This window comes from Crotalus tigris, unplaced genomic scaffold (genome assembly GCF_016545835.1).
Source record: "Crotalus tigris isolate CLP2741 ecotype Arizona unplaced genomic scaffold, ASM1654583v1 scf7180000024361.1375286210:1436186, whole genome shotgun sequence".
Lineage (NCBI taxonomy): Eukaryota > Metazoa > Chordata > Lepidosauria > Squamata > Viperidae > Crotalus > Crotalus tigris.
In genome coordinates, this window is record NW_024100529.1 from 356643 (window position 1) to 375511 (window position 18869).

General features: G+C 45.0%; 1 protein-coding gene across 1 annotated transcript in view; it reads right to left on the bottom strand.

Moving 5' to 3' along the window:
• Positions 1-7445: 7445 nt before the first annotated feature.
• Positions 7446-18869, bottom strand: part of CHRNG (cholinergic receptor nicotinic gamma subunit) — a 34319-nt gene continuing 22895 nt past the window's right edge. Inside the window, exons 7-12 of the mRNA XM_039327401.1 lie at positions 17951-18154; positions 16776-16890; positions 15287-15401; positions 12412-12619; positions 11108-11241; positions 7446-8146 (exon numbers count right to left, since the gene is read on the bottom strand). Coding sequence (XP_039183335.1) covers positions 7982-8146; positions 11108-11241; positions 12412-12619; positions 15287-15401; positions 16776-16890; positions 17951-18154 — 941 coding nt within the window. The 3' untranslated portion in view covers positions 7446-7981. The remainder of the gene's footprint in view (positions 8147-11107; positions 11242-12411; positions 12620-15286; positions 15402-16775; positions 16891-17950; positions 18155-18869) is intronic.

Below are 18869 nucleotides of genomic sequence, written 5' to 3' on the forward strand. Positions count from 1 at the left end.
TTTGATCATGTGACCCTGGGGACGCTGCAACCGTCGTTAAGTGTGAAAAATGGGCATAAGTCACTTTTTCCAATGCCATTGTAACTTTGAATGGTCACCAAATGAATAGAACAGAACAGAACGGAATAGTATCGACAGAGTTGGAAGAGACCTTGGAGGTCATCTAGTCCAACCCCCTGCTCAGGCAGGAAACCCTATACCCATTTCAGACAAATGGTGGTCTAATTTCTTCTTAAAAACTTAAAAAACTGTTGGAGCAGCCCACAACTTCTGGAGGCAAGTTGTTCCACTGATTAATTGTTCTAACTCTCAGGAAATTAACAAGAATGAACCACGGCAATCATTTAACCATCGGAACGATTAACCATCGGAACGCCTCGCCTCCAGACGTTGTGGGTGCTCCAACACTGGGGGTGGTTTAAGAAGTGGACAGCCATTTGTCTGCAATGTTATATAGGGTAGGGGTCTTCCAACGGGGCGCTTTTAGGACTGGTGGGCTTCAACTCCCAGAATTCCTCAGCCAGGCACGCGTGCCTGGCTGAGGAATTCTGGGAGTTGAAATCCACCAGTCCTCAAAGGGCCAAGTTTGAAGACCCGTCTTAAATCTAACAAACAAAATGGAGCCTGGCTGAGGAATTCTGGGAGCTGAAGTCCACCAGTCCTAAAAGGGCCCCGTTGGAAGACCCCCGGTATAGGCTTTCCTGCCTGTGCAGGGGGTTGGACTAGAAGACCTCCGAGGTCCCTTTCCACCTCTGCCATTTAATATTCCGCAACAGCCTCCCGGCACCCTTAGCTGCACCCCTCGCCCCATCCGGAGGCAGTCGGTGCTTCTCTATTTTATTCTATTTGATCTTTTTTTTCTTCTGCGCCACTGCAGCAGTCGGACATTTATTATTCGGCTAAACAGCCGACCCCCTGCTGTCTCCGATATTGGTTCTGGTGCGATTTTTGCGCTCCGCTTCTAATAGCGCTCGGCTGCTGTTAAGCCGCCCGAATGCCCGTGTAAAAAAGCGGCTTGCCGCTGCCGGCTGTGCTCTCCTGCCCCGCCCCGTTGCATTAATTGTTTTTGCAAATGACGGCACTTAAAGGCTTGAGTTGCCGAGCTCCTGAGCCCAGCTGCGCCCAGAACAAGTTTTCGCCCCGGCTTCCTTGGCTCCCGCACCGCTCAGCCTCCGAGCTCCGTCCCCAAAACTCAAGACTGCAAAATAATAATAATAATAATGATATCTGCAAAAAATATCATTTGCCTGTAAGGAAAAACTGGTGGGATCATAAAATAGAGAAAGTCATAGAAAATGATAAAATTAAACTGCTCTGGGACTTCAGAATTCAAACAGACAAGCACCTGCAACGTAACACCCCAGACTTAACAATTGTCGATAAGAAAGACAAAAAAGTCTGCATAGTGGACGTGGCAGTGCCTGGAGACAGCAGAATAGACGAGAAAGAACTGGAGAAGATAACAAAATACAAAGACCTACAAATAGAAATAGAAAGACTGTGGCAAAGGCAAGCAAGGGTAGTACCAATAGTCATAGGCGCCTTGGGCGCAATCCCAAAACAACTGGAGCACCACTTGAACACCATTGACATTGACAAATTCGCTATTAATCAATTGCAAAAGGCGGCCTTACTAGGAACTGCTTCCATCCTGCGACGATACCTGTAACACCATCAAACATCCACATCTGCCTATCCCAGGTCCTGGGTAAGGACTGAATAGGTAGACAAAATGCCAAATCCAGTCTGAACATCTGGCTGACTGTGCGATGATTGATAATAATAATAATAATAATAATAATAATAATAATAATAATAATGCCTCTTCTGCAGAGCCTGGGAAGGAAGGGGGAGGATCTTATAATAATAATAAAGTTGGAAGGGACCTTGGAGGTCATCTGTCCGTCTCCCTTCGCTCCTGGGTCTCCAGTGCTCGTCGGAGTCCCTTACAGACTTCAGGTCGGCTGCATTTTAATTTCCCCCCTTTAAAATAAAAAAGCGGATGAAAAATGATTTTCAAATCTGGTGTTGAAGGGGGGCGGAGTCCCTTGGGGCTGTCTGAGCTTGGGGGCTCTCCTGCAGATGTTTCAGTACCCAAACTAGGTAAATATCCGCGTTAGAAGGCAGTGGGGTTTGCAGGGAGGAGGAGGGGGAGGACTGGGGGGTCCCTGGTGCTCTCTGAGCTGGGTTGTTTTCTTGCAGACGTTTCATGGCCCAACTAGGTAACATCATCAGGGCTAGATGGGAGTGGAGGTTGCAGGGAGGAGGAGGAGGAGGAGGAGGAAAGGGAAAAGACTGTGGGGTCCTTGGTGCTCTCTGAGCTTAGTTTTTTTCTTGCAGACATTTCAAGAATGTTACCAAACTAGATAACATCATCAGGGCTAGATGGGAGTTTGCAGAGAGGAGGAGGATGACTGTGGGGTCCCTGGTGCTCTCTGAACTTGGTTGTTTTCTTGCAGATGTTTTGTTACCAAACTAGATAATGTCAGTGTTAGAAGGCAGTGGGGTTTGCAGAGAGGAGGAGGAGGAGGAGGAGGAGGAGGAGGAGGAGGAGGAGGAGGAAGAAGACGAAGAAGAAGAAGAAGAAGAAGAAGAAGAAGAAGAAGAAGAAGAAGAAGAAGAAGAAGAAGAAGAACAACAACAACAACAACAACAACAACAACAACAACAACTTCAGAGTCTTGTCCAGGCTGTTGCTAAGAGTCAACAAAACTGACTTGGCTCCAAAGCACAGATTACGTGATTAATGTTACAAGACACGCAGTTGAGCCTTAGCAAGATTCCCAAAGCAGCCAGCAGAGGGAGCTGTTGCACCAGGCCTGTGAAATGGACTGTTCCCGAGTACCAGACCACCAGCGCTTTTGGGAATAGCCATTGTCCATTTCTTGTTTCTCCCTTCCAAACGCACATCCTTCCTGGTGGAGGGAGTCAGCACCCCCCTGCCCTCCCCCAGCCCAGAGAATGAAATATTTGGGGGGAATATTAAAAGAGGCAGGATAGAATATTTCCCCTAAAGGAGAAATGGAGACAAAAATCTTAACAAAGGCAGCAAGCAGCCCCAGCCTCAAGAAAAAAAAAGAGGCCAGTCTTTAAGAGATTTTGTCTCCATTCAGAAAGACTGGGACATTCTGTTCATAAGCAAAGAACGGAGACTCCAGATAAGCAACACAATTTGGCAAACCAAAAGTTGACAAGATTTGCTCGGAGAAACACTAAGGATTTGCATTTCCCCCTTTCCCTATAGAGCCAGCCATGACCCCTACGTGACCCCATAGGAATCTGGCAACAGCCATTAGAATATTAAAGGACATTTTCTTTCACAGGAACAGGCATCCCAAATACAAAGCCCAAAGAAGGTGTAAAGTCCCACCTACTCTCGACTCCATTTTGTCAGCTGTCCCAGAACTGCATGCTGCTCTTGGTTCTGCTCATCATTAAAAGAGAAGAGCAACTAAAATGATCCAAGGCCTGGAGACCAAAACATATGAAGAACGGCTGCAGGACTTGGGCTTGGCTAGTCTAAAGAAAAGAAGAAATAGGGGAGACACGATAGCAGTATTCCAGTATTTGAGGGGCTGCCACAAAGAAGAGGGGGGTCAAACTATTCTCCAAAGCACCAGAGGGAAGGATAAGAAACAATGGTTGGAACTGACCAAAGAGAGAAGCAACCTGGAATGAAGGAGAAACTTCCTGAGAGTGAGGACAATTAACCAGTGGAACAGCTTGCCTCCAGAAATCATGGGCGCTCCATCACTGGAGGTATTTAAAAAGAAACTGGACAGCCACTTGTCTGAAATGGTATAGGTTCTCCTGCTTGAGCAGGGGGCTGGATTAGAAGACCTCCAAGGTCCCTTCCAGCTCTATTCTATTCTATTCTATTCTATTCTATTCTATTCTATTCTATTCTATTCTATTCTATTCTATTCTATTCTATTCTATTAAAAACCTTCTTTCCTAAAAAGCCAGCCTCCATTTTATTTCCAGCAGCCTCCATTTTATTTCCAGTGTCTTACTCCCGGCTGGGAACTGGACCTGATTTTTCTTCCCACACAGGTTGGGAATCAGCTGAGGACAAAATGAAGAAGAGAAAGAAATCCCCGGAAAGAGAGGGCAGGAGAATTAAGTTTCGGATAGTCATCTTAAAACGTTGGAGGCTTTTAAGCGGTCGCAAACCAGTCCTTTACAGATGGCCCTTGACTTACAACCGTTAATTCAGTGACCGTTTGAAGTTACACCACCACTGACCAAAGTGACTTACAACTGGTCCTCGCCCTTACGACCGTCGCAGCATCCCCACGGTCCTGTGATCAAAATTCCAGCACTTGGCAGCCGCCGTGTGGTCACGACGGTTACAATGTCCTGGGTCATACGATCCCCGTTTATGACCTTCCCAGTTGATTTCAGACCAGCAAAGTCAATGGGGGAGAAGTTGGATTTGTTTAATGACTGCATCATTCATTTAACAACTGCAGTGATTTGCTTAACAACCAGATCAAAAATGTTGTAAAATCAGGTGCAATTTAAAAAAATGCCTTGCTGAGCAACAGAAATCCTCGTCTTGGTTGTGGTCATAAGTTGAGGACTACCTGTAGCAAGGTTTTAACGTGGGGAAAGCAAATCCACCCCTTTTCTTTCTGCGGTGCCGCAACTGCCTTCGAAGTACTGATGCAGGTAGTCCTCGATTTACAACAGTTTGCTTAGTGACCGTTCAAAGTTACAACAGCACTGAAAAAAGGGACTTACATGTTCTGTCTCAGCCTACGTGAGTCCTTGTTATGCTCACAAGGAGAAACCCCTCTTCCAAGAAACAGGCAGGAACTGCAAGAAAAAAACAACCCCTTTTATTCTCACAGACCTGAGTCAATGTCCAAGGCAAACAAACACAGTCCACAGAAACTCGATCCTCAACACAAACGGTTGCTTTTGGCAACCAGCACCTTCCACACCTTCCCTTTTATAATACAGCCCAGGCATGGCTTCCTAATGCCTTCTTTTTTGCCTTTGGAGCTGCCCCATTGCATTCCTCTGTCCTACTCCCTTCTCTTACCTGCGCTTTCATGCATCTGGGATTTGTCCCAGCTGTTCTTCATCACTGTCCAACTCAGGCTCCCAGCACAGCTGTGTCTCAGCCTGAGCGCGAGTAGAGGGGCCGGGCTCCTCATCCGACTGTAAGTCTTGGAGCTCCTCAGAGCCTTCCTCTAATGTCACTCCAGGGCCCTCCTCCTCATCTGATTCCTCAGACTCAGCTGCCGGATCCTCTGGCTGACGAGGAATCACAACACTATGACCATTTTTCACAGTTATGACCCTTGCAGCATCCCCAGGGTCAGCTGATCAAAATTCAGACGCTTAGCAACTGGCCCATATTTATGACGGTTTCCCGGCATCACGTGATCCCCTTTTGCAAACCTTTTAACAAGCAAAGCCAATGGGGGATGCCGGATTCACTTAACATCCGTGTTACTCATTTAACAACTGCAGTGATTCGCTTGACAAACGTGACAGGAGAAAAATCGTAAAATGGGGCAAGACTCACTTAACAAATGTCTCACTTAGCCACCTAAAATTTGGGGCTCAGTTGTGGTTGTAAGTAGAGGACTACTTGTACGGGACTGGCTGCCTAAATCTTTCCCATAAGCTGTCTCTACAGAAGCCAGTTTTCGTTCTGTTTTTCTGGCCAAAAAAACAGACCGTAGAGAACAATGGCTTTGTTCGATGACCTTGGTGTTTGCTTTTGACTAGCGCCTTTGCTTAATGACAGCTGCAGAAATAGGTCATAAACTCGGATCAGTGCACGACGATCCACAAGCCCTTTCTAATTAGGATCCAATCCAGTGCATCCAAGTTATATGGTTCATAAGAATGCAGCCCTGACTTTATCTGCCTTGTGTTTCTAAACGCTTGAGGAGTTTAGCCTGTACGAAATCTGCTGCAATTCTTTATTGACTTTTAAATTTCCTAACGCAGCCAATAATCAAATTAGTTTCTGCAGATTATAAAGTACACTTTAAAACATCGAAAGTTTCTAAGAAGTAAACAATTAAAAGGAAAAAGAAAAAGAAAAAAAAAACAACCAGCCACACAATAACAGGCTGCTAATGAAGAGCGAAGCTTTAAAAGCTATTATTCCAGCGTAGAGCAAAACTATTAAAATGGAATCCAGTCAGAAATTATAGAAATATCAGCAAGGAATGGAATGTTATTGCATAGCACTAAAGATGTTACTGCGTAGCACGAAAAAAAATTTTCACGCTGGGAAAGAAATATTCTGGAGAATTCACAGCATTCTGTTTATCCTCTGGGGATTTCCCAGAAATTAATCCTTCAGAGCAGAATCAATTTGATATATCTGAGAAGGTTTCAGCTCTGCTCTTCCATAACATTGGTCTAGAAGTGTTAATACCACTTTACAATGCCTTGGTAAGGCCACACTTGGAATACTGCATCCAGTTTTGGTCACCACGATGTAAAAAAGATGTTGAGACTCTAGAAAAAGTACAGAGAAGAGCCTGCAGGCAGGACAAGAAGCAACGGATGGAGAAACTAATCAAGGAGAGAAGCAACCTGGAACTAAGGAGAAACTGCCTGACAGTTAGAACAATTAACCAGTGGAACAACCTGCCTCCAGAAGTAGTGCATGCTCCAACACTGGAAGTTTTTAAGAAGAGACTGGACAGCCATTTGTCTGAAATGGTATAGATAAGTGGTTCTCAACCTGTGGGTCGGGACCCCATTTGGGGTCAAACGATCATTTCACGGGGGTCGCCAAACAATGCAGTCCGCCATTTCCCCCCCCCTTTTTCTTTAGCTGTGCTACTCCCTTTTATTCTATTGGCTTTTGAAAGCCAATAGAATAGACTCTCTTGAATAGAGTCTAATTCTATTGGCTTTCAAAAGCCAATAGGAATTGTCCAGCTGTCTCTGCCCTGCTGAGCCCGCCAAAAGTCCCATTCTGCAAACGGTGCTGCTGCACCAGTTGAGTAGTCCTCGACTTACGACCGGTTGAGTAGTCCTCGACTTACGACCGGTTGGGGGTCGCGGCATTAAAAAGGTTGAGAACCACTGGTATAAAGTTTCCTGATTGAGCAGGGTGTTGGACTAGATGACCTCCAAAGTCCCTTCCAACTCTTCTTTTCTCTCCTCTCCTCTCCTCTCCTCTCCTCTCCTTCTACTCTTGGCTGGCTGAGGAATTCTGGGAGTTGAAGTCCACAAGTCTTAAAGTTGCCAAGGTTGGGGACCTCTGATGTAGGCCCATATTGTAAAGTTATTGTAACAGAATTAGTCTGAATTAGGCTTTCCCCCTCTCTGCCTTTATCTTCATGAGAACCAGGCAGGATTTTGTCTGAGACGCTTTCTCAGATTACAGTTCTGCTCTAGACTCAGCTTTCTTTTATCCGATTGTCGTCTGGGTAGCATCTCTTCCCTTGAGGCAATTCCCCCCACAATGAGTCAATCAAATTGAGCGTGACCAAACATTCAGAAAGGCAGTCCAAATCTTCCCATCGGAAGTTTTGAGTTTAGAGTTACCGAGACTGACAAACACAGTTTTAACACAAATCCCAAACACAAATAGATACGTAACTTTTATTGTCGTTTTTTTTTTTTTTTTTTTACTGTGGGCACAATGGCACAGATGAAAAATGAAATGCAGTTGCTTGCTTTCAAAGTGTACACATATACAACACGCATTTAAACATACTACATACAATGTAGTGTACGACATTCAAATCACGCAGGTTTGGCTCTTGAGCGGGCCGAAGGCTCTTGATCAAGGCTGTGGGGGAATTCTGGGAATTGACATTCACGCCTCTTCAAGTTGCCGAGGTGGAGAAACAGGTGTATTTCTGCAAGATGGCCGAAGTCCAGAGTTTAAAGTTTAGACCCCCCCCCCCAAAGCCTTGCACTGCAGCCTGGTTCTCTGTACAAGATTCCTCCAAGCAGAGGATCGACTTGAAATCTGGATCCAGTTCCTGACTCACTTCTAAGGCAGATATCGCTTTGGATCTCCCACAAAAGGTTTTCCTGGAGGTTGATTGAGCTGAGCCATCAGGAAGACCCCAACGGTGCCAAAGATAAAAACGGAGGCCATGATGAGGAAGCAGACCCGGTCAATGACTCTCCCTACAAGGATCCATTCTTCATTTTCCTGGAAAGAAAGAAAAAAAAATCAAGGCAACTTGGGGGAAAAAAAGTTAATTTTCCCGGAAGGAAGGAAAAGTCAGGGGAAGCGCAAGGCAGAATCTCTCCAAATGGAGAAGAACAGTGGGCCCATGGAAGACATCCTGATAACCAGGGTTGTATGACGTAGAACCACAGTTGTATGCCATCCAAGGCTTCCCGGTCCTTTCAGAAAGGCCACTCAAATCCTGTCTTCCCACCGAACAGTCAAAAAAGTCAAGATGGCCGTCGCATGTGTGTGTGTGATACAAATTAAAACAAGAGCAGGATGTCCATCATGGTTGCAGCTTCTGTTGCTTTTTCACACACACACACAAACACACACATCCCCAAAGGATGATCCAGCTTTTCTCCTCACACATTTGGGCTTCACAGCATGGACACGTGGACATCAACTCTCAGAATTCCCCCCAAAGCATACATGGCTAGGGAATTCTGGGAGGTGAAGGCCACGCTATCTTAAAGTTGCCAAGGTTGGGAAATTGTTAAGCTCGGTCGAGGCTATCTTTGGGGGATTTTTGAGAAGATACCGTAAGTCAGGGGCCTTCCAACTTGGCCCTTTTATGACTTGTGGACTTCAGCTCCCAGAATTCCTCAGCCAGCCTCCATTTTGTTTGTTAGATTTAAAGCAGGGGCCTTCAAACTTGGCCCTTTGATGACATGTGGACTTCAACTCCCAGAATTCCTCAGCCAGCCTCCATTTTGTTTGTTAGATTTAAAGCAGGGGCCTTCAAACTTGGCCCTTTGATGACATGTGGACTTCAACTCCCAGAATTCCTCAGCCAGCCTCCATTTGTTTGTTAGATTTAAGACAGGGGTCTTCAAACTTGGCCCTTTTATGACTTGGGGACTTCAACTCCCAGAATTCCTCAGCCAGCCTCCATTTGTTTGTTAGATTTAAGACAGGGGTCTTCAAACTTGGCCCTTTGATGACTTGTGGACTTCAACTCCCAGAATTCCTCAGCCAGCCCCCATTTTGTTTGTTAGATTTAAGACAGGGGTCTTCAAACTTCGCCCTTTGATGACTTGTGAACTTCAACTCCCAGAATTCCTCAGCCAGCGTGTCTGGCTTAGGAATTCTGGGAGTTGAAGTTCACAAGCAGGGGTCCTCAAACTTGCCCCCTTCACCTTGCTGATTTTGAGACAAGCACACACCCTTCCCAGTGTCCTTGTTGGAGAAGGGGGCAGCTAACCAAACTTTCCACTGAGTTGGAAACCTTGGTAAGAAAGAAGGAGAGGGAGGGGGAAAAAAAACCCTTCCTTTTTACAAAAAAAAAAAAAAAATAGAAATTTTCAAAGGCCATGACATGGCCGACAAATGGGACACCTTTCATGACAAAACACGGAACCAAGAGAAGTTTCCCCTCCGCAGAACAATTTGTTTTCTGGCACTTTAAATCTAACTTATTTATGAAATCCAAATGAGGGAAATAAGGAGAGAGGGAGAGAGGTTGAAAATAGACCGAGCTCCAATCTGATGATCAATTTCGGCTTGCCAGAGAGAATAGATGAAAGTGGGTCTGATTGCTTCTCGGATTCGGGTCTAAGAGAAAATGCTGATAAATGTCTATTTCCTTTCCAAAGGAATGAACCTGAATAGCGAGATTTCCAATTTTTCCTTTTTTTAAAAAAACAAAAAGGCCTTTTAACCTGCCTTTCACCGAGACACGGAAGAGCAGACGTGGGAATCAATCTCCATAAATAGCCATGCAAACTTCGAAATTTGGGGCGTTCCTGGAATGAGCCGACAGGCATCCGGGATTATACAGGGAGTCTTCAACTTACGACCAGAACGGAGCCCAAAATTTCCGCTGCTAAGCAAGACAGTTGTTAAGTGAGTTTTTCCAAAAGCGATCCCAGGACACGGCAGCCATCATCAATACAGGCCCGGTTGCCAAGCGTCGAATTCGGACCACGGGGGAAGCTGCGATGGTCGTAAGTGTGAAAAACAGCCATAAGTTCCTTGTTTCCCCCCAATGCCGCGCAGTGCCGATTCCCTCAACGACCGCGTCACTCACCTAAGCGCAGCGATTCGCTTAGCAACGGTCGCAAAATGGGACCAAAAACACCCTTAACACCTGTCTGGCTTAGCGACAAACATTTGGGGTTCAATTGTGGTCGTAAGTCGAGGACTGCCTGTACTGAGGTCCTTTTCCCATTAATGGTAATCCTCGACTTACGACCATCACTGGAACCAGGATTGTGACTCAATTGTGGTCGTAAGTCGAGGACTGCCTGTCCTAATATGATTTGTGTGCAGGGCCATCGGCAAGGGGAAGTAAAAAAAAAAAAAAACGCAAGATGGCAGCTGAGACTATGCAGTCCTGGCTCCCATTTTGACTTTTTTGACCCCCCGGTCATTGCTGGCTACCACATCTGGGGCTGCAACTATCTGGATGACCTCACTGCCATCTGGACATCCCGTGCTGATTAGGGAATTCTGGGAGTTGAAGTCCTGAGTCGGGAATTCTGGGAGATGACATCCTGAGTAGAGAATTCTGGGAGATGACATCCTGAGTAGGGAATTCTGGGAGATGAAGCCCAGATCTCTAAAAGTAGCTAAGGTTGAGGAAGACTGCTGTAACCTAACCATCTTTCCTCTCTTCAGTTTCAGGGAGTACTTTTTTTATTTCTTTGGAGTATCTACTACCACTTTACTCTTTCCTGCTTTGATTCCACAACCCTTTTCCAGCATGTCTGCCTCTTCTTTCAAACTTGGGGGGGGGGGAATCCCTTCAAAAAAGACATGCAGCCTGGACCTTTTCCAGTTTGTCCTCCTTTTTTCCTTATACCCCCATCCCACGCAAGCTCGCAGTTGCCAGGACATCTGCCCAGATGTTGACTGTGCCGGCTGTTTTAACTGGACTTACGGGATGGGAAGTGGAACCTGCCCACATGAATCCAGCCTCTCTGTTTCCATGGCACTTACGCTGTCAAAATTGTTCTTCTCTCGCAAAGTCTTGGTGATGTGGTTGCAGGCTTTCACACAGGACTGGATTTCCGGAGCCGTGTGGCGTAGGCTGTTGCAGAAGTCCTGGGGACCCCCGTTCCCCAAGCCTTCTCCTTGAAATGGAAATCAAGGTAGAGAAACATCAAAGACCAAGGCGAAGAACAAGAGGGGCTTTGAAGAATGGCAATTTCTGCATGAAATTCTAATGCTCTTTTGTCAAAACAGAATGGAATGGAACAGGAATAGGAATGATGTGATGTGATGGGAAGGGATGGGATGGGATGGAATATAGAATGTGATGGGATGGAATGGAATGGACTAGACTAGACTAGACTAGAACAGACTAGAATAGACTAAAACAGAATAGAATAGAATGAACTGGACTGGAATGGAATATAAAATAGAATGGAATGGAATATAGAATGTGATGGGATGAGATGGGATGAGATGGGATGGGATGGGATGGAATGGAATATAGAATGTGATGGGATGGGATGTGATGGAATGGAATGGAATGGAATGGACTGGACTGGATTAGATTAGAACACACTAGAACAGAACAGAATAGAATAGACTGGGCTGGACTGGAATGGACTGGAATGGAATGGAATATAAAATAGAATGGAATGGAATGGAATATAGAATGTGATGTGATGGGATGGGATGGGATAGGAAGGGACGGGACGGAATGGAACGGAACCGAATGGAATAGAAATCTTTATTGGCCAAGTGTGATTGGACACACAAAGAATTTGTCTCCGGTGCAGAAGCTCTCATTGTACATATAAGCAACAAATAATAAACCATGATTATAATCATAAGAAACATTCAACATAAATCGTAAGATACAAGCAACGGAGTTATAATCATAGAATGCTTAGTAAGCAATCAACATAAATCTTACTAGGATACTAAATAAAAGCATTCCCCACAAATCGTGAGTTATAGTCATAAGAAGCGAAGGAAATAGGTAATAGGAAAGATGAGAAGGATAATAGTAATACAGCCCTACTAGGTACTTTGACATCCCAGGACACAAGACAGTGTTGTGGGAATTAGTTGTTTAGCAGAGTGATAGCATGGTAGCGGGCGGGGGGGGGGAACGGACTGTCTTTGTTTCTGGTGGTTTTGGCATGCAATGCCTATACTATAGGGCTTCCTGCCTGAGCAGGGGGTTGGACTAGAAGACCTCCAAGGTCCCTTCCAACTCTCTTTAGTCTGACCTTTCCAAACCATTGCCCAATAACCCAGCCGGAGTCCCCTCCGGCCTGCCAGAAGCTCACCAATTTTTGACAGGAGTATCTTCATCAGCCCGTCTCGTTCCTTCTGCCTCTCAAACAGGAGTTCACTCCGGGCTTTCCACAGCATGTATTCCTCAGCTTTGGCTATCAACCCCAGGGAGCTCCGTCGTCGCGCAGGCCGATTCTCGGCGGGAAGCGGGAAGCGTCTCCTGTGCATGCCCAGGTAATGGGGCACCAGGTGCAGGAAGACCTACAGAGCCAGGGGCTGAAACACGTTGGGAAGCGGGAGCAGAAAGGAACGCCGGGAAAACTTTCCAAAGGATGCCACCATTTGTTCACGGGAGGATGGAGAGGGGGGGGGGGACAGGGAAGACACCACAGGTAGTCCTCGACTTACAGCAGTTCGTTTAGTGACCGTTCAGAGTTACAACGGCACTGGAACAAAAGCGTGTTATGACCGTTTTCCGTGCTCAACATTGAGACGTTTGGCAACTGACCCGTGTTTAGGATGGTCGCAGCGTCTTGGAGTCAAGTGATCCCGTCTTATGACCTTTTCACTAGCAAACTCCATGAGGAAGCCCAATTTCCTTAACAACCATTGACGGGTTTAACAACCGCGGGGGTCCACTTAACGGCTGTGGCAGGAAAGGTCATAGAACAGGTCAAAATTCACTTCGCAAACGTCTTTCTTAAACTACAGATATTTTGGGCTCAGTTGTGGTCGTACATTGAGGGCTACCTGTGCTGATGTCTTTTTCCCATTACCGGTAGTCCTCGGTTTACAACCATCATTGGAACCAGAATTCCCGTTGCTAAGCAAGTCAGCTTTCTTTAGTGAGTCACACCCAATTTTTTTGGGCCACAGTTGTTCAGCAAATCCCCGCAGTTGTTAAGGGAGTTGTGTGGCCATTCAGCAAATCTGCTTTTCCTGTTGACTTGCTTGTCAAAGCCAACTGGGAAGGTCATAGATAGCGATCACATCGCCATTGGCATGTTCCAAAGGTGCTTTTTCACGAGGCAAGTGGACTTTCTTGTTTTTTCCTTGAAGATGTTTTGCTTCTCATCCCAGAAGCTTCTTCAGCTCTGACTGGATGGTGGTGTCATAGTTCCGACAGATGAAACTCTTCAAAGAACTTCGAGGCATTGTTTACCTTAAAGAATCTTTATTCGAGAAGCATAACATCGGCACGTACATAGGCAAAGCCAAAAACTGAATTCCCCTCCCCTGAGCACATAGTATCAAAGCACAATTCCCTCCTCTAATTAACAGTCATAAATCATATTCTCCAATTAGCTTGAAATGCAGGCTTCCCCTCCAGTTCTCCAGCCCGCCAATTCTTATCATCTCTTATTTCAATAACCTTGGTTCTCATACTAGTTACAATATGGTTATGTCTAACTAAAGTCCCATGCACATTCCTCCTCCTCCTCCCCCCCAGTATCATCTAATTCTAACTCTAATTCTAAGAGTAAAACAGAAGAAGCGAAATGGCTGCATCTCCATATGTTGTCAAAGCAAGGACATCCGATGTTAGCAATGTTGACAGGTGGGGAATGGAAGGATTTAAACTCCTTGCAGACAGTGGTCATTTGCCTTCTTTTAGAGAGCCGTTGAGGCCACTTGGAGGTTTATCTGCGTATTCAGGGTCACCTGAGTGGTGCAAATGGGTGTGGAGCCTTCTTGGGAGTGCTGAAAGGACTCTGTTGTAGACTGGAGATTGATGATGTCACTACTCAGGTGACCCTGACAACACAGATAAACCTCCAAGTGGCCTCAACGGCTCTCTAAAAGAATGCAAATGACTAACATCCTTCCATTCCCCCACCATCCAGTCAGAGCTGAAGAAGCTTCTGGGATGAGAAGCGAAACGTCTTCAAAGAAAAACAAGGCAGTCCAGTTGCCTCGTAAAAAAGCACCTTTGGGACAACCACGATCTGGATGACTGAGAATCCCCCTAGACAATTACCGCTGGCATTTTGACCCTGTCACCTTGGAGATACTGCAGTGGTCATAAGCACGAGGACTAGTCACGTCACTTTTTTCAATACCATTGCAACTGAAATAGTTGCTAAATTGGTGATTGTAAGTCAAGGACTATCTGTAGTGCATTTCTGGAGAGTAGCATCATTTTTTGTTCTCTAACTGGCTTGTCTTAATTAAGGTTTAGGTAAATTCAGGGTTGAGACCCCCCAAAGGAAATCCAGACAGCTCCCATCCCAAAGATCTTGGGAAACGTCACCATTGTTCCAAGCCCTGGAATGAGGTGGCTGCTGACCCTCTATTAGTCTTTATTTTTACATTGTTCAGTAGGGTTCTCTCTTCTGAATGGCTAGGATCAGTTTCCTAGTTTTGATTGTTCTTCACTTTCAAAGTATACTGGGATGCTATAAGGCTCCTGCCTTGAGCAGGGGGGGTGGACTAGAAGACCTCTGAGGTCCCTCCCAGCCTTATGATTCAGTGTAGGCCAGGGTGTCCAACCTTGACCACTTTCACCCTTGTGGACTTCAACTCCCAGAATTCCCCAGCCAGCACGGAGCTTGGCAGGGTAGAGCAACAGGAAAAGATGACAGACAGGAAGATATTGGTAGGGCCCTGTATCTCAGCCATGGCAACTTTAATAAAGTGTGGATTTCAATTCCCAGAATTCTCCAGCCAGCATAGCTGGCTAGAGAATTCTGGGAATTGAAGTCCACAACTCTTAAAGTTGCCAAGATTGGATACCCCTGGTATAGGATGCCATTTCAGATCAAATTAAATCAAAGTGAATAAATCAACCCCTTCCAAAAAGAAAAAAAGAAAAAACTGCAGCCCCAGCTTGACTCAAAAGTACCAAAAATAAAACAAAAGCCCAGGAAAATGGAGAAGGCCCAGCCCTCAGCCCTTCCAGGTGGGAAGCACCGCCTCCTTCGGACTCACCTGTCGGACTCGCTCGGACATCGAATGGGTATTGGGGGTGCGCAGAGAAACGTTGAGGACAATCACAGCGTTCACCACAATGGCGATGGTTACCACCAGGAGGAAGGTTAAATACCTTTCAACAGAAACAGGGATGCACTGCATTTTATTTTATATTTCATTTCGTTTCGTTTCATTATTTTATTTTATTTTATTTTATTATTTTATTATATTATATTATTTTATTTTATTTTACTTTACTCTTGTTTTATTTTATTTTTCACTTTATATTTTATTTTATTATTTTATTTTGTTTAATTGTTCTGTTTTGTTTTATTTTATTTTATTATTTTATTTTATTTTATTATTTTATATATATATATTTTTATTTTACTCTTGTTTTATTTTATTTTTCACTTTATATTTTATTTTATTATTTTATTTATTTTATTTTGTTTAATTATTTTATTTTGTTTTATTTTGTTTTATTATTTTATTTTATTATTTTATTTTATTTATTTTTTATTTTATTATTTTATTTTATTTATTATTTATTTTATTTTATTATTTTATTTTATTTTATTATTTTATATATTATTTTATTATTTTATTTTACTCTTGTTTTATTTTATTTTTCACTTTATATTTATTTTATTATTTTATTTTATTATTTTATATATTATTTTATTATTTTATTTTACTCTTGTTTTATTTTATTTTTCACTTTATATTTTATTTTATTATTTTATTTTGTTTAATTATTTTATTTTGTTTTATTTTGTTTTATTATTTTATTTTATTATTTTATTTTATTTATTATTTATTTTATTATTTTATTTTATTTTATTTATTATTTATTTTATTATTTTATTTTATTTTATTTATTATTATTTTGTTTATGTCTATCCTGCGTTTATTATTTTTGCAAATCATTCAAGGCGGTGGATATAGCCAACACACCTTCCTCTTATTTTCCCCACAAGAACAATTTGTGAGGTGAATTGGGCTGAGAGCAATGACTGAAACAAAGTCACCCAGCCAGCTTTCATTCCTAAGGCGGGACTAGAATTCATAGTCTCCCAGTGATTGGCCCAAAGTCACCCAGCTGGCTTTCATGCCTAAGGCGCGACTAGAACTCACCGTCTCCTGGTGATTGGGCCAAAGTCACCCAGCTGGCTTTCACACCTAAGGCAGAACTAGAACTCACAGTCTCCTGGTGATTGGCCCAAAGTCACCCAGCTGGGAGTTGGAGTCCATAAGTCTTAAAAGTTGCCAAGGATGGAGACCCCTGAGTTGAAGGACTATAAATCCTGGCCAAAATACCAGCCCCTTGGGCCCCCCTGTCCCCACCACAGCTCATAAGGAAGGGAACTAACTCCCTTCTGCAAGCGTCCAGAATTATTTAATTAAGCTTTGTTCCCGGGTTTCATTCTGAGTTCCAAACCTACTCCAGTATCCCAATTTGCAGCTGCCGCAAGTGGTAATGATGTTCATTTAGCAAAATACTCACTTTCCAATCAGGGGCACCGCCTGAGAGGTTTCTGGCACCTTTTTTGCAATCAGAAAAAGGAAGACGGTCTGGGCTAAGAGGACGTTGATGGAGACCGTGCACTTCTGCCCACCAGCTGTGGAAATAAGAAAAAGGAGGGTTTGCTCCTCTTGTAAAAGAGAAGAGGAGAGGGGGAGAGGGAAAGAGGAGAGAGACAGGAGAGGGTGAGGAGAGGAGAGGAGAAGAGAGAAAAGTAGAGGGAGAGAGGAGAGGGAGAGGGAGAGAAGATAGGGTGAGGAGAGGAGAAGAGGAGAGGGAGAGAGAGGGGAGAGGAGAGGAGAGGGAGAGAGGAGAGGGAGAAGAAGGAGAGGGGTAGAGAGGAGAGGGGAGAGGAGAGGGAGGGAGAGAGAGAGGAGAAGGAGAGAGGAGAGGGTGAGGAGAGCAGAAGAAGAGAGCAGAGGAGAGGGAGAGAGAGGGGAGAGGAGAGGGAGAGAGAGGGGAGAGGGGAGGGAGAGAGGAGAGGGAGAAGAAGGAGAGGGGTAGAGAGGAGAGGGGAGAGGAGAGGGAGGGAGAGAGAGAGGAGAAGGAGAGAGGAGAGGGTGAGGAGAGCAGAAGAGGAGAGCAGAGGAGAGGGAGGGAGAGAGTAGAGGGAGAGGAGAGGGAGAAGGGAGAGGGAGGGAGAGAGAGAAAGAGAGGAGAGGGTGAGGAGAGGGAGAGGAATAAGGAAAGGAGGGGAGGGCAGAAAGGAGGGAAGGGAAGGAAGGGAAAGGAAGGAAGGAAGGAAGGAAGGAAGGAAGGAAGGAAGGAAGGAAGGAAGGAAGGAAGGGAAGGAAGGAAGGAAGGAGAGAGAAGGAAAGGAAGGGAAGGAAAGTAAAGGGAAGGGAAGGGAAGGAAAGGAAAGAAGGAAAGGGAAGAGAAGAGAAGAGAAGGAAAGGGAAGGAGGGAAACACAGAAAACAGGAAGGAAAAAAATGCCTTCCAACTTGATCCTTCTCTGCAACTGAACCCCAACAATTTCAGAACTGGCTCACATGGACCCTAATTCACGCTATCTCTGTTCCAATCCTTTAAAAAAAAAAAAATTTTCTCTTCTGCTGCATTAGGACCCAGGCAAAAGGGTTGGACTGGATGATCTCCAGGTTTCCCTTCCCTTTGATGATTCAAGAACTCCTCCCATGAGGCCCCCAGGATGCTGACCTTTGGCCGGCAGGAAGTACACCAGCAGAGCCACAGAGGAAATGAGCACGCAGGGGATGATGATGTTCACGATGTAGAACAGAGGCTTCCTCTGGATGATCAAGAAGAAGACAATTTGCTGGTACCCAATGTCACTCGGCGTGAAGCGTTCGACATTCACCACTTTCTTGGCGGGCCGGTGTTTGATCGCCCACTCTCCATTCTCTGCCAGAAGGATAACCGGATCAGCCGTAGCACAGCTCAAACCCACTCCCTGGGGCTCTAGGACAATTTCGCACAGCCAATTCAGCACAGCCAACTCACTGCAGCCCACTTACCACCGTCAACTCACCACGGCCCACTTGCCATGATCAACTCACCGCGGTCAACTCACCATGGCCAACTCACTATGACCAACTCACCATGGCCAACTCACCATGGTCAACCCACCATGTCCAACTCACTATAGCCAACTCACCATGCCCAACTCACTATAGCCAACTCATCATGGCTAACTCACTATAGCCAACACACCATGGCCAACTCACTATAGCCAACTCACCATGGCCAACTCACTGACCAACTCACTATAGCCAACTCACCATGGCCAACTCACTGACCAACTCACCATGGTTAACTCACTATAGCCAACACACCATGGCCCACTCACTATAGCCAACTCATCATGGCCAACTCATTATAGTCAACTCACCATGGCCAACTCACTATAGCCAACTCACCATGGCCAACTCACTGACTAACTCACTATAGCCAGCTCACCATGGCCAACTCACTATAGCCAACTCACCATGGCCAACTCATTATAGTCAACTCACCATGGCCAACTCACTATAGCCAACTCACCATGGCCAACTCACTGGCTAACTCACTATAGCCAACTCACCATGGCCAACTCACTATAGCCAACTCACCATGGCCA